The sequence below is a fragment of the Gymnogyps californianus genome, chromosome 2 (genome assembly GCF_018139145.2).
Source record: "Gymnogyps californianus isolate 813 chromosome 2, ASM1813914v2, whole genome shotgun sequence".
Taxonomy (NCBI): Eukaryota; Metazoa; Chordata; class Aves; order Accipitriformes; family Cathartidae; genus Gymnogyps; species Gymnogyps californianus.
In genome coordinates, this window is record NC_059472.1 from 8,681,258 (window position 1) to 8,697,599 (window position 16,342).

A 16,342-nucleotide genomic window follows, 5' to 3' on the forward strand; every position below is an offset into this window, starting at 1 on the left:
ACAGGGCAGCAGGAATCATCACCGTGCTCATGGTGATTTTTTCTTTTTTTTTTTCTTCTTTTTTTTAGCAACTCATCAAGATTCCCAGCACCTCCAGCTCCCAGGATCTCATGCCAGGACCGACTCCAGGGAAAGGCTGCCACCTGCTGAGGCAAGTCCACAGCTCCTCCAGCAGCTGGAGACTCCAACAGCTGGACAGGTTTTTTGGTTGATTTTGTTTGGTTTGGGTGTTTTTAAAGTCTTTTATCAGATCCAGGCTGATAAATAAACATTCCTCTTCCGTCAGCAATGTCACTGTAATAGTGTGAATTTCTTATATACAAATATTGTGCAACACCAATACAGAATCCTAAAAAATATAGATGTCAACACTTTCTATACACAGAGAGTGAGGTCCCTCTGATTCTCCAAGCACACCTCCATGGTGCTAAGCTCAAAGAATTATTTTTTGAACCTTAAATGAATAATAGAAGATAATGGCCAAGTTCTTCATTGGCCTAAGGAAGCACTGAGAATTCAAAAGGTAGGAGCACATTAACTAAGGTCCCTAAATTGCTTTGAAAATCTCAGCCAGGCTGCTCATTGCAACACCAGGTCTTCAAAGAGAGACCACAGAGGCAGACGGCTCTTACCAAAGTCCTAGCAGACACCACGCTGTGGCCGCAGACACAAAGAGCTGATGGTGTGTGTGGTAACCTAACATCACTGTGCATCTGAGGAAACAAAAAACCACGTTTCACCAGATCCTTCCAACGTACCTGAGGCTGCATGGCTACTGTGGTTATGCTGTTAACACCTCCACAACTCAGGTGCAACCTGAAGGATGAGACCACCAAAGGCCAAATGCTCTTTTCAACGCCTCAAGACAACGCCACATCTCTTTTCGCTTGGTTCGTCACAGGCTTTGCTAGAAACCTCTGGAGACAAATCCTGAGTAATGGAGAGACCAAACTGCTTCTACACAGCTGATAGGTCTCTAAATCTGTAGCCTCAGGGTGTGCTTCCATCAAAGCAGGCGGTGATTCATGTCAGGCCTGCAGGGTGCCATCCTCCCAGCTCCCTTGCAAAATCTATCATTTCCTTAACCATGTAAGCTCTTGGCCAGATCAGCTAGCTCAAGTAGTTCGTCACCAACCACATGAGAACCACTCCCGGTGCCAGGAATTGAACAGGACTGCATGGCCAGCCGTGGCTGGAAGGATAACACAGGATCTCCATAGACCTCAGGGCCCTGTTAGCTGCCTTGGAAGCTCTCAGGTCACTAAACCTTAGCTCTCAGCCCTGATTTCTACAACTCCCTCTACAGAAAGTTTACCGAGTCCTTCCACCAGACTCTCTCGTTTTGACTGTTCTGCACCCTCAATCTCCTGTTTCTTGTTTTCTATCATATTTTTTTTTTTCCTTGCAGCTCCTCATGTCTGCTAGGAAACAGTCTGCTTTTTATTGATAGGAACGTGATCGGGTACCAGCTCTCCTGTAGCAACTTCCTCTGTACATGTGCAGCATGGCTCACTCAAACAGGTTTCGCGTGCTCTGTAGTTTGCTTTCTATTACGTGGAGAAGGGATACACTGTGAGAAAGACCCTATAAAAAACACTCCACTTTCATATCTTGTTTCTTGTTGTTGCTGCATTTCTATTTGCTGTGAGGTTTTTTTAAAAGAAATCCACTGTCCTAACATGTTCCACAGCACAGATATACTAAATAGCGTCACCCAAACCCTCTTTTCTTTAATTAAGAAATACATATTCACAATGTCATTGTGGTTCCCCAGTGCAACAAAATGAAGACTCATATCACAAGACTAAGTGAAACACAAACATGCACACAAAGACTATGTCCAAGGAGTGCCTCCAACCTAAAATCACCAAACAGTGATGTCTGTACAGCCCTGGAGAGCCAGAGCCAGCCAACAGGAAACATTAGATATAGGGACTTAGGAGAAATTTAGCCCATCTGCTAATACAGTTCCCAGCGCTCGTTTCCTCTGCAGGCAGTACCTAAAATGTTTATAACTTCTGTACTTCTGTCCAAGCCATTTAGCAAGTATTTGCTTTTTAATAGTTTTTGGACAGAAAAGACTATCTGGGTCCTTCAGCCTGATCTCCTAGACACTACTAGGCAGAGAATTTCTACATTAGGCTCACAGCTTCTGGTTATATCAGCGTTAAAATGCCCCTGTTTGATTAAATATTCTACAAATTCATGGCTCAGCAGGAGCAAAATGTATTTGTATAAATATTATAAATACCTGTATAAATACTCAGAATGAAAATGGATTGACAGCAGACAGTTGGTGGGGAGCTATGCATAGATTCAAGGCAACGTACTGGAATCTGCCTTTTTTCTTGAGGTGCTTGCCTGCATAGGCATATAGACAGAGAAATGATTCTTTTTGCTAAACAAAGTCCCAAACTTGTATTAATCTGCACCCTATAGGTTCTTTTGCAAGAAAGGACATGAATATTGTGGTCATCACTCCAGCCACTTTCATACACCTGGATGGACAAGCACTTCTGCAGATGATCAAAGGGGTTTCTTACCGAGCCACGGTAGCATTCCAGGTGTCCACCCAAGCAAACGGCTGCGGAGGACTGAAGCGCCTCTCTGCAAGGGGAGGTGCAGCGTACGGGATCCCCAGGAACTGGCTGATATTTCTCCACTCCGAGCCAATGCGGATCACCTGGGATTTGCCCATCAGATCTCCATGTGACGGGATGTACACAGAGGGGGTTAAATCCAATTCAGAAATGGGCAGGAATAAATCTATTGGGGGGGAGCAGAGGAAAAATAATTTGCTTTTTCAAGTTAGTACCATTTCAGAAATGAAAATTAATCCAATTTCCCTTAATTTTAAACTGTTAAGTGTCTAATTAACTTCTTTAAATGAAACATAGATAAATCTGTGTTATTCTCTCCCTATAAAATACTTCATGCTATGCTAGATGTTAGCTACTGGATATGAACATTTAACTTTCCAAACCCTTACTCAAACATTTCTTCCAGATCAGACATCATATTAGAATATAGATCTGAGCATTTCTACAAAAAGGGAGAGAGATTTTCAGACTTTCCCCCTGCCCCCAGCTCTAAAAAGCACAATGTTAAACCTTTAAACATTTATAGCAAGTCAGAGAGAAGAAAAATAACCACACAGCTCATTGGTTTGGGGTCTCTCCAGGAAAGACGTGCACTTCGGTCCCCTTTCCAGTAGCTATTTCATCATGCGAGACATAAGAGCTTCAACAGAAGGCAATGAGCACAACTCATGTCCAAATTCCCTACAGTCCTGTGTAGGGACTGCTGTTCTTGAACTGGGAATCACAGTGCAAGTGCTCACTTTAAGTCAGGCAGATGCGTGCTTTTTACGTGCCAGAGAAGGGAATGCAAGAGTGTAGGGTAGCAGAGGGCCTTCATTACCATCTCTTGCCTTACACTCTATTGTGAATACTGCCATTTTCTTCCACAAAACTTATGCCAGTATCTACATTTTAGATGAAACATAATTGCTATCTGAATTTATTTTTTGCTTGCAGAAAATTATGAAATATTAGGGGGTTACAGTGTGATCCAATTTTTTTTTTCTTTTTTATATAAGGATTATCTGAATCATTGGCTATCTATCCAAAGAAGAGGTTTTTCAGTAATGCCTTACTTTAAAACAGAGCTAAGTGATACCTTATACTATTTCTCTCCTAAAGCAATGTGTTTGATAGGCAGGAACCAAATTCTAAGTCATGTGACTAAAACCAGAACTGTACAGAAATATACAAACACACAAGTCTAGCTTTTATGTCTCAGTCTGTGATTTTGCTTCACTTGACAACGATAAACCCCTTTTTCTCTCATCGAGTTTGAACCTAGAAGGTTCTCATTGATTTGTCAGTTCTTCACAGAAATTGCAGTGAAGAGAAAAGGAAATATTTCTTCCCTTCCTCCTTATTGTTACCTGGTTTCTAATTACTTCTAATAAAAAACAAAAAATCAGTATTACAGGAAAAGAAAAAGTCTCTTAAAATCAAGGGAAAAAAACAAGAAAACTCAGTTACAAATAAGTACATAGCCAAACAATAGAATTTTTACCTGGCTATACAACTTCTATTTCTCTCTTAAATCATTTTCACTTCTTTAAAATATTAGTTCATCTTGGTTTAGGGTTTTTGGTTTGTTTGGTTTTGTTTTTCTGTTTGTTTTCTCCAGAGATGTTCCTTAAGACTTTCAATTAACAGTGGGTTTTCAACACTCCTTATGTTATTCTCAGAGTTTAAAAGGAAGAATATATAGAAACATCTTCTGCAGATGAAAAGGAAGGAGGTGGACTTTCATTACTATTTTTTTTGTTTGTTTTTACCATTCTGCACTTTCCAAAACATCTTTCGCAGACTAGACTTCCTTCATTATACCTGCTTCAACACTAGATGGTAATACTATGATTTCATGCATTTTTATAAAAAGTATTTGGGGACATTTTCCCCTCCTGCTTGGCCATAACTCCACTGAAACAGCAATGGACATATGTCTAGGAGACATCCATATTGCTCTATGTCTAGTGAGGGTTTCCTCACTCTTCCATTCACAACAATTGTGCACAGGCCACCAGAGTTGAGTTCCTTCCTCCACAGCCTTAACCTGCTCTTACCTTGTCTCCTATAGATATAAGTAGCTGGCTCTTTGAGTAAAACCCAGCAGCTGTGCCCTGGAGGCCATGTGTGCACATCTGTGTATCAGGGTAGAAAAGGCATCTTATTGCTGAAGGCTGGATTTCCAGTGTAACCATTATACATGACTGGTTCTTTGAACAAGCTGTGAGGTGAAACATGAAGAAAAAGAGCAGGTAAAAATGTATTCTCAAAGTATTTTGTATGACATCATTGTTATAAGATGCTTAAAGGAAAGGTTTAACAACGGGTCAAACAACAAGGATATGAAGTAGCTCTAAAGCAGAATAATGGGACATAAATGTCCTCAGATTCCCAGAACATTCTCCAAAATAGCCAAAGGACAAAAGGTTATATTGGCTTTAAAATGGAGCAATACAGAAAGAGAATTGGTATCACAAGTTTTAGGAGAAGAAAAACATCTTCTGATAAAGTACTGAGGACCTCAGCTGAATTCAAACAGTCCCCAGCGAGCCCCGGGAAAGGTTTCAGAATAAGGAAAGTGATCTTCTCACTCATCCCATTTTGTACTCAGAGGTGGGTATCCAACATTTTTCCTTTAGAAAGGCTCCTTCAAACAGTTACAGGAAAAGGAAAAAACAGTAAGTTACACTGCTCACCCTCATCAGGTGAAGGCCACCTGCTGCAAAAAGTAGGACCATTCCAAGGACCATCTTCTGCAGTAGGTGGGAACTTTTCCTCATTTCTACCGCTCTGCAGCACTGAGGATTTGCCAGTCATGTGAAGTTAAAGGACTCTTTGCTGTCTAGTCAGGCTATTGATTAAAGCAGTTCCCTTTGTTGTTACTACAGCCCAACCCCTGCTTCATCCTAGCTCTCAGTTAACCTGTCCTCATGCACCACAGCTACAGGTTACTTTAGATAATGGTAGGTGGCTCTACCAGCTGTCTCACTCGAAGAGCTTCCCTTAACTGTTCTTTAGAAAATAATGGAATCATCCCTTTGATTATTCGCTACAATATTCTCCAAGTTGTACAATGCCTGGAGAAGCAAGAGATCTCTGCACCCAAGAGGTGTCAAAATCACACAATCACTGTATGGTTTTTTATGTCTATTGTATCTTTCATTAAATAAACTATTTCAGGTCCCTTCTCTCAAATTCAGAACCACTGGGGTAGTCTTTAAAAATAAGTAAAATTAGTGTATCTATGTCAGAAGGGCGGGAGGAGGTGGAGCTGTTCTTGGTTTTTCAGGCTCACAAGGCAGTATTTTCTGTAAAGCTATGAATAACCATTTCTTACCCGATAGACAAAAGTCTCTGGCAGTGGAGAAGTCATTGGATATATCTCTACTAACGTGCACAACTTCAAAGTTTGAGATGGATGAATCCATGAGAACAGAGGATGCATTTAAGGGTTGCCATATATCCAAATACTCTGGAAAATGAACCATACAAAAATAATATAACTAGAGGAATCAGTAAAAACTTCAGAGGAAAATAATATAGAAGTAAAAGCATTGGGGAGTTCCCCAATGAAAGACTTTCACCTTCCTTTGCATCAACTGGGAATAAATGAAACATAATATTCAAAGGCCTCTGATTGACTAGAGGGTCCAGTCCCATTTTCAGAGGTCATGTACAACTAAGCTTACAAAGGTATTCAGTTAATAAAGAGGTAAATCTGGAGCAACTCCTTCCAGGTTTGCATGTAAATCCAACTGATTTAAATAAAAGGTTTCTGAACATGCCTAATTACATTAAAGGACATGGGTCCTAATGCTTGCACACAAGTTCCTGAGCAGGTACAGCCTCTAACTCCTTGGAAAGCAAGTGGGGATCCTGCATGTGACTGAGCACTCCCAGAACCTGCAGCAGACATTCACATCCATATCTAAAACAGGAGCTGGTTTCCTAAGGTAGGTTTCACCTCAGTCACCTGCAAGGTAGATGTCTGTATCTGACTTAATTACGCTAGACTCCTTGTACTATCAGGAGGAACAGACAGTTTTACTACACAATATCTCCATCCTGGTTTAGACGTCTGCTTTAGGATGAGACAAATCACCCCAGGAATCCACTGATTACACGAGCCAGATGTCCATGTTGTCTGTACACGGAACCTCATGTGAGCAGCTGAAATGGAGATGTCTATGTTGCCTGCATACATCTACATACAGAGAGCAAGTCCCGACCTTACAGAGTAAGTGAAAATGAGACAACGGTTTTAGCAAATGTTATATTTTGTCTTCACTCCCCTTACAAGCAATCAAACAAACTCCCACAGAAGCACATGGAATTTTCACAGATTTACAGACTTTTTTTAAAAGGTCACAAGGATTATTTTGATCATTTTAATTTGATTTCATAGACAGAATTACATGAAATTCTATGAACTGTTCTAATGTCATGTAACTGCTACATAATTAAGATTTAATTCTATTTCATATGTATATATACACATATACACAAATATGTACATATGTATATACACATGTGTATTACATATATACAAACATGTGTATTCACATATATACATGTACACATGCATGTACATGTGGGAGCATATATATACACATACATACTGACTCTAGTATTCATCAAGAATTATTCTTCTGTCTCACAGTGGATTTAAAAAAAATGCCACAAACATTCTTTTCTCATACACAAACAGATAAAAATATCTGCAGACTCTCAATTTTGCACACAGAAGTCAAAAAAGAAGGCTTGGGAAAGAATGGGCCTTTAATTATTTCAGTTCCTTTCAACAGTTCAGTATGTTTTAAAAGCAAAGGGCCCTGCTGTGGCCACCGAGTCCTGAACAGGAGGTTGGCGTTACCCTCTCCATGTAATTGTAGGGTGAGGACAGAGCTGAGTCAGCTGTTGCTTTGCTATTCCTGGTGAGCAGATCTTGCCCTGTTGCTTGAGTTCATTTATCACACCGATGCAAAAGCTGTGACGATTCATTTCATTAAAGATTTCTTTTAGTCTTCTGAGAAATGAGTGACTTGCAAAGATGGCCAAAGTTTCCCTCCTTCGCCTCCTCACAGAAAGACAGTTGTGACCATACCACTCAACATCAAATCTGAAGCTGAGGTCTGGGGTTCATACAGTCAGGGCTGTGGCACGCTCTCCCTGCAACTTGGAAATCCTGGTGTTGACATACTTGTCCAGTTGATGAGAACCCAAGACCCAAAACAGACCACAGACTAGCCTGGTTGCATCGTTCCTTCAGCAAATAGGCAGAGAATAGCAATGACTAAATTAGATTTCAAAATCATTTTATTCCAAATAATTCATGACAACACAGGGTAACTGCCATAACCCAGGGCTCTATGTTGATGCTAAAAGTCTTTGCTTTTGCAAGGTAAATCCTTCCTGTAAGTGATGGAGAATTAACCATTACATCCTTTCCAGAGATTATCTGCCTGCACTACTAGATCCCCCAGGTCTTACTTTTCCAGATTATATCTTGTCAGTTTATGTTTTCAATTATTTCTTTTTTTTTTCCCTGCAAACTTGAACAAGAAAAGATTTTTTTTTTTCTATCAATATGACTTAAACTTTGTTTTTACATAAGAGCAATGCTGCCATCTTGCACTGTCTACAGTACTAGTAACTGAGGTCCTACTACTGGAACAAGTAATCTCTCTAGGTTCAGACACAAAGCTTCAAATTACTAGCTGTGGTTCTTTCAAAAAAGAGCCTTGTCTGGATTCCATTGGAAGTCAACAAGTCTGGGTGCATCAGTGGTTTTGGAAGACATTTCACCAGACTGACTCTCTTCCTATAGCTTCCCTGACTCACCGAGTGATCTCGGGCAAGTTTCATAACCCTCATACGCCTCCATTTGCCCACAGGTCAAACACTCAGAAGCGTTCTTGCTAAGCTAAATTCTACTCTCTCAGGAAAGAAATTAAAAACAATTCCACAAAAGCAAAATAAATTCCTTGGATTTACACCTCTGACACTTGAATTTGGCCTCCTGTAACTATTTCCCTGAGGTTTATCAGCTTACCTTTATTGAAACCTTTTGTAGGTGCTCAAATTAAGCTTGTGAGTGCACACTGCCATTATTAGGTACATGTAATGTGTTCTACATTTGATCACAAGCTAAACTTCCTGATTCTATATTAAAAGATTTTTATTTCATCCCTTTACGTGGGATAGAGTCAAGTTAATAACATTCATTTTAAATACATATAAGACACAATGGGCACTTTGCAGCCCATGCTAGGCACAGAAGAGTGACCACTCATGATGCAAACATCCATAGATCGTACATTCATACCTAAAACACATTTATTTTGCTTATTCTTTGCCCTGAATCTCACAGAAGTGAGACTACTTCTGTGATCTCCCGCTACCCACATGGGGTTGTTTTTTGGGTTGGTTTGGGGTTTGTGGGGTTTTTTTTTCATTCTCAGTCCTGGATGAAGCATTCATAATCTCAGATCAGATTTATATACTGAGAATTCCAGTGTTTTCCCTTTCCAAGCTTCTGCCCAGCTGACCCCAGGTGCAAATAAATGCAGAAACACGAATGTTTATTTTAATGGCAGAGCAAAGCCCTTTAACGCAGAGCTGTCCATGGCCCCACTGTGGACATTGCCAGCCAGCAGTTAGCTGCAAAAGAGATTTTGGCTATTAGTTGTTTCCTTCTTCCCTTCTCCTGGCAGATCCAGCAGTGCCTGCAGCCATGCACACCCTCTTCATTATGTGGGCAAAACAGAACTTTCCATGGCTGATCTAAGCTTGCCTCGTCTAGAAACGGCTCTCACAAGGTACTCAGCTACAAACTGGCACTGCTTTACTGACAATGCATAGTGCACCTGATGGGCTGGAAGACATTTCTGGTTTATATATAGGTTAAGCTCTGACCTTCCAAACCACATTTTGGCAAATGTTTTGATTGGATAAATACAGCGCTCTGAATCCAGCCAGCCCTGTAACTTTTATTGCAAAATTATAGATGTCCCATACAGAGAGCCTCTCTCTTCCAGATGTTCTTGTTTGGGTAGGCAAGGTTTAAGACTGGATTTGCAAAAGGACTCACACTGGCCTTACTCTGTTCCCACTCAAGTCATAAGATCACAAGACTGGAATAGATTTCCTAGGGGCACAAAGTTCAGCCTCCCACTTTCACAGGCAATGCCAGTATAAAATCCTTTTCATAAAGTCAAGAAAAGTTTCATCACTGACCTCAGCGGAAGCAAAGAGGGGTCAATTCTGAGTTTGCTGGAAAATTTGACATTTGATATAAGGAAACAGAGATACAGAAGTGCAATAAAATAACAAGTAAAACTTAGAGGAAAATTCATGAAGTTGAGGAGCTGCATAAATCAGATGAGGTTAACGTGAGGTTAAGGAGGTACATAAATCAGATCTCTGAGTTCAGTATGCCTAATTTATGTTTGAAAGACAAATTCTGATCTTAATTCTGAAATTTGTGAGCCTTATTTAATAGCCCGGACGAAAGCCAAAAACATGCTTACAGACTGAACTCAGTGCTTTATATTCCTAGCGTTCAGAGTTTTTTTCCAATGAAGACTGCTAACCTGTCTGTATACCAACAATCTCCAAAACCAGCAAATCATCAACTCAGAGTGGACCTGCAGAAAGTATACTCTTTCCAAAATATAGTTGCCTCTCATTTTTGTCCATCCACTGAGATTTGAATAATTCAAAACGAGTCATTTTCTTAAAACTGCTGCATAATAACTATAATCACACCTCAGACAAACATATCCCAAACTAACAAATGTGTTATTTATGGCCTTTAGCAGTGAGCAATCTTGCTACGCTCACGTTAAATGCAAGCTTTCTGCCTCCTTCAGCAGTGCGAATTATAGTAAATGGTATAGTAATAGGATACTAAAAATGCACCAGATATTTATCCAAGTTTAAAATAAGCTGTTTTCAAAAGGGTAAAATCCTCATGTTTGCAAACAGAATAAAAATTGAACTTAAGACCAAAGATAGAGTAATGCTACACTAGAGGTCCAATATGCTGTACGGGGGCACAGCAGATCAGTTCCCGAGGATGGATTAAAAAAGGCTGTCTTTGTTTCACACCAAAGATCTCTCTGACATATCCTCAGCATTGTAGGAAAACAGGAAGACAAATGATACTATTAATCACAAAAGTCAGCTACCTCAGCACCTGTACTACCATCAGCATCCCTGTTGAGCATGGAAACACCCCATGCGCTGAGACAGCCCAATGGGAAATTTATTCCCGTGTTGGAAAATCCCGTGGCCGCTGCTCAGTCCCGCATCAAGGGAACACTATAAATCATTAGGGGAACACAGGAGGCAGAAACGGGAAGGGCCTAACAGATCATTACAGCTACATGCCTCGGTGGTTTCTCAATGAATGACTTGATTTGAATAGAGTGGGAATGGAGCCCATATGATTTGTATACGATCTGCAGTCCCATGCAGAGATCACCATTTAAGGGCCATTGTCTTCTAGCAGTTGCTAAATCTAAGATAGATAGCCATATCCTATTTAAAATTGAGGAACCCGAAGACACAAATGCTCATTAAAGTTTGGATAATTACTGTATACAATTCATAAATCTCATAACAAAGTACAAAAGCAGAAGTTATACATCAGCGTCACTCCTCCCTTCCACATGCACAGGAATATTTTCAGGCTCTCCAGTTTGCTTTAAGCACAAGTATTCCTTCTAAAAAGCCAGGTAACATGTTTCATAGATTGTTTTGCTTCTTTCAGTCTTAATTGTACAGACATAAAATCTTCCATAGCTCAACCCCCTGTGCATAAACTGTTTGAATAACAGCATCATATAACCGTAAAATAACAATTCATAATTTCTCATAAAACACTTTTCTTATCTCCCCCTGTCTCACAGCTGGCTGCAGAAAGTTCCATCTCAAACCTAATTATGAGACCTGACTGTTTTCTCTTTTACATAACATTCGTCCATATTCACACAACTCAGCAGAGTTGTTATTTAAATACCAGCGTAAGTAAACTAAGACTGCAGCATGACATATTAGCATTTTCAGCACGGGCAGTCTTAAAATAACAGCTGTCCTCCCATCGTTAAAGGTCACAGATCATACCTGAAACTCGCCACAGATGGTTCCACACTCAGTGTCATCACAGCACATTAACTTCTTCAGGGGAAAAAATGCTCCAAATGTAACAAGTTGGACTTTCCCAGTCTGTTCAGGCTATCTATTTTTCAAGCATTATTTCTCAGACGACAGAAACTATGTGGAAATCACAAGAGACCAGCAGGAGCATGCTCTGCTCCACGTGATAGATGTACAGAAGACAAATAAAAGTCTTCATTTAGTTAAAGATGAAAACCACACATTCAGTTAAACGCTCTACAGATTAGTGATGAAGATGACTTGGAGAGTTTAACCTTGTACCAGAAAGGGGTATTGCAAGAATACAAATAGGCAAAATATGCTGAAGCAACAACAAAGCAACAAGAATTCAGGTAAAAGACAGTGTGCAGCTCGCCTCCCTCCTGCCAGACAGCAGTGACCTGCAGGCATTACAGAGCCCTTAATTCCCCTTTTTTGCAGGCTAATGGGGTATCTAATGAGTGTTAGAAATGCCTAGCAGTGCTGCTTGTAGGGGGAGTAACCTGGGGAAAACCAACAGGAGCCTCAGGCTGTTGAGAAGAATCACAGGGCTACAATGGGCTGCTGGATGAACAATCTGATACAAGGCAAAGAACAGGAAGAACCTCAAGCCTTCCCTCTTGCTGCGTCTCTCCTGAGGTTAGCCTCACACGGGGAAGGGATTTTTTTTTGCATCTCTCTGGTGGCTGCAGGCTGCTCTATGACAGGGCATGAAAAGAAGCTGCTATTGAAAACTATTTTTGCCATTGCAGATTCAAAGGTCTAGAGGTTTTATGAAGATTACTGCTCATGAGCACTTTCAAAAGCCCAGACTGGGGAACAGAAGGAAAACACATACATGTTTTTTTCTCATTTTACTTAGGGAGAGTTTCAGTGAAGGAAACTCCAGTAAATTATTTGGGTGAGACAAAAGAATTTGGTCTCAGCTTTTCATCTTTTCAACCTGTAGCGACTGCAACAGAACTCCCCTTTGTGTATGGTGGAACTAACAGGGCAGGACAGTGCCTTGCAGTTCCTTGGCTCAAGGATTTCTGCCTTCAGGCAGATACTAGGATGAATTAAATCATTCTAGCTGTCCTTGCTGACTTTGGGCAGTTAAAGATTGTATATACAAGCTTTAAAAAAACAAAACAAAATGAAAAAATAGTGAGATTCTGAGTTTAAATAACATAGAGAGACAAATTAAGATCTGGTGACAGTCCAAAGAAAGACAATCTAGCTCTGGGAGAGCTGGCTTCACTGTAGAACAAACATACAAAATGGTTTGGGGGCCATAAAAATTTCTTTTGAAGAGAGTTCTCCAGCTTATTCAGGGAGAAAATGGAGAATCTTGATAGGTTGTTTTGTGGGTTTTTTTCTGTTGTTTTTTTTTTTTAAATTAAAGAATGGCACTTCAACATCTCCAGGGCAGAAGGATTCTATTGGCTCTTCAGAGATGCTCAAATCTGAAGTGATATCCTTCCATAAGTGCAGAGATGGAGAAGTTGGTATTTAACAATCTGGCCTCCTGCAGGATGTCAAGGATTCCTCAAAATGCAGCTTCTTATAACTACATAAGCCAGCTAATGTAAGATGTTACCTCAGCTTGCAAATCTTGCTCTCCTGACTGCCTAAGGAAAGACAGCAAAAGAGCCAATAGTCCTATTAATTTGAACTAGAAAAGCTGAAGCATGTGTGAACATGAGAGAGAATACCTATTTTCTCAGAAGGCTGAACATTAAAACAGCTTCTCCATACAATTGCTAGACAAAGTCCTAGCCATTTTTCAGGCAGAGCTGAAAGACAACTTGATGGAAGACAGCTTGATCCAAGAGTAAGTCTGCCCATTTCTCCAGCCTGTTGAGGTCCCACTGAATAGCACCACACTCATCGGGTCTGTCAACCACTCCTCCCAACCTTTTATCATCTGCAAACTCACTGCAAGTGCATTATGTCTCATCGCCCAAGTCGTTATTCAAGATGTTAAACAGTATTAGCCCCAGTATCAACTCTGGAGGTACACCAGGGACTGGCCTACAGCTGGATCACGACTCTGTGCCCAGCAGTTCAGAGAGCATTTAGTCCACCTCACTGTTGATTTATCTAGACCTTACTTCAGTTTCTGTGAGGATGTCATGTGAGACAGTGTTAACAGCCTTTCTGAAGTCAAGATAAACAACATCCACTGCTCTCCCCTCATCCACTTAGTCACCTGATTGTAGAAGACTATCTGGTTGGTCAGGCATGATTTTGCCCTTCATAAATCCATGCTGACTACTCCAAATCACCTTCTTGTTCTTCATATGTCTGGAAATGGTTTGCAGGATCAGTTGCTCTGTTACCTTCCCAGGGATCAAGGTGAGGCTGACCAGCCTATAGTTCCCTGGATCTTCCTTCTTGCCCTTGAAGACAGGGGTGACATTTGCTTCCCTCCCAGGCTCAGGAACCTCCCCCATCACTAGGGTCTTTCAAAGGTAATTGAGAGTGGCCTCAGAATGACATCAACCAGCTCCCTCTGCGCTCATGGGTGCATCCCGTCAGGCCCCATGGGTTTGTATGTCCAGCTTGTTCCCTAACCTGACCCTCCTCCGCTGAGGATAAGTCTTCTTGCTGCAGTCTTCCCCCCTGGTCTCAAGGGCCTGAAGGCTGAACTTACCAGTAAAGACTGAGGTGAAGAAGGCCCCTTGGCCTTTTCCATATCCTTTGCCATCAGGTCTTCAGCCCCATTCAGCAGCAGACCCACATTTTCCCTACCCTTCCTTTTGCTGACCATGTACTTGTAGAAACCCTTCTTGTTGCGGCTTTTTCTATTGTTCTATGGTCCTACACACCTCTACCCTCTCTATTGAGAAGAACAACGAGTAAAATCGGCAAAGCATCTACCTCCCACAAGACTGAAAATAAGTCTGCTAATTTGAGTTTCTTCACAACATGTCAGGGCTGGAAACACCACAGACTTGGAATGGAGTCAGCACCCTGACTACAAATGGGAGGAAGAAAAGTGCTGGGCACTCTGTCCTGAGCATTGCAAATGGGCTAATTAGAAAACGAGGCAGTCAAATGCATTAACTGTCTATTGAAATATAGGCCTTAATTGTGCTTCAGTAAACTCAGACTCTAGATTGGACATGACATTAACTTCGCTATTTCACAGAGCCTTCCGGCAAAGTATTCAAATTTAAGTATCTTTCTGATCTTTTGATGGAAAGTTTTATATATATTTTTTATATATATATGCGCTTACATGCGCGCACACACATATATGTACATACACGACAGTGCCCTTTAAATAGTGACATTTTCTCACACTCACCATCTGGTTACCACACAGGAGTCGTCAGTAATTTTTTTTTTCCCCATGTACAAGCAATACCACAATGTAGCAAATTCAGTCACTGCTAGCTTTTCTATGATGCCCAACTCTAAAACTATTAATCTTCTATAGCATATATTAAAATAACATATATAATCATAAAGAGTTTGGAAACAATGTTTTTGAAAATTTTCCAAAACTTCTGACAACGCGACACAGATAACAATCTGACCTAAATAACCAGGCTGGTGCTTCTACTATCAAAATGAGGCAGAACACAAGAAGGACAGATGGTGCCCAGTTGCATTTTGAATGCGTTGCCGCACACACTGGTGTCAGAGACCCAGAGAGTGCAGGGTAGTAGTGCTGATTTGACTTCCAGGCTAGTTGTGCTCTTTGTAATTCAGTGACTTCTCTTGACTGCTGTCCTTAGGACAACCGCTCTAAGCCAGAATCTTGCCTCTTCATGGGAGGCTCTGCTCACCTGGGTGGTTAACCAGACCCTTGCAAACCAGAGACACCCCTAGTTGCTCTGCATTTGGAAAGATGACCTGGAAATGGATGTGATAGATCAAGATTGTTACTAAGGGTAAGATGAGCACCTCGCTGTGGCTAAGTTCTGGGCATTCTTTAGAGTAGAAAGCAAATGACAGATAGAAAGGCCTAACTTCCTTAAGTGCTGCTTAGGTCACTATTTTCCTAGATTTAAGAAAGCAAGAAAAACATACAAGAAAAATGACAAAATTACTACTAAGCTTCACACTGGGAGGAAGAAAGCTTCAGTAAAGCTGTTTTCTACATCCCATGGGAAAAACAGTTTGCAAAGGAGTTGAATTTCCCAACCTACACATTACCCCACTAGCTCCTCAAAGCATTTCACACAAAAATTATTTCTGCTTACCCATAAAGATAGGAGTTTTCCTTCTATTACATTAAAATGATCATTAAAAAAACCACAAATTCTACTAATAAATACAAATAGTGTGAACAGGATCATAACTGGTGGTCATAGATATGATGATAAAACAGTTAATAATAAATTCTGAACTCAATATTGAAAATTCTTTGCAAATATTAACCATCTCCCGCAAGTCCAGTTGCATACGATTTAAGGAAAGACAGACACAAACAGATTAAAAAATTTGTTCAGATCAAACAGAAAATCAAGGGCAGAGATGGATGAGACTTCTCAATTTCAGTCTAACTTAAGGGTTAAATTGAGTTATCTAATGATTAGTCAACCTGCTTCCTTTCCGTTACACACAGCATTTAGCAGATATGCTGTGTATTTCTGGAAAGGACACATCAA

General features: G+C 40.6%; 1 protein-coding gene across 1 annotated transcript in view; it reads right to left on the minus strand.

Moving 5' to 3' along the window:
* Window positions 1-16,342, minus strand: part of TG (thyroglobulin) — a 160,291-nt gene that overhangs the window by 78,680 nt on the left and 65,269 nt on the right. Inside the window, 4 exon segments of the mRNA XM_050891007.1 lie at window positions 2,544-2,766; window positions 4,640-4,699; window positions 4,702-4,803; window positions 5,920-6,054. Of these exon segments, the coding sequence (XP_050746964.1) occupies window positions 2,544-2,766; window positions 4,640-4,699; window positions 4,702-4,803; window positions 5,920-6,054 (520 nt within the window).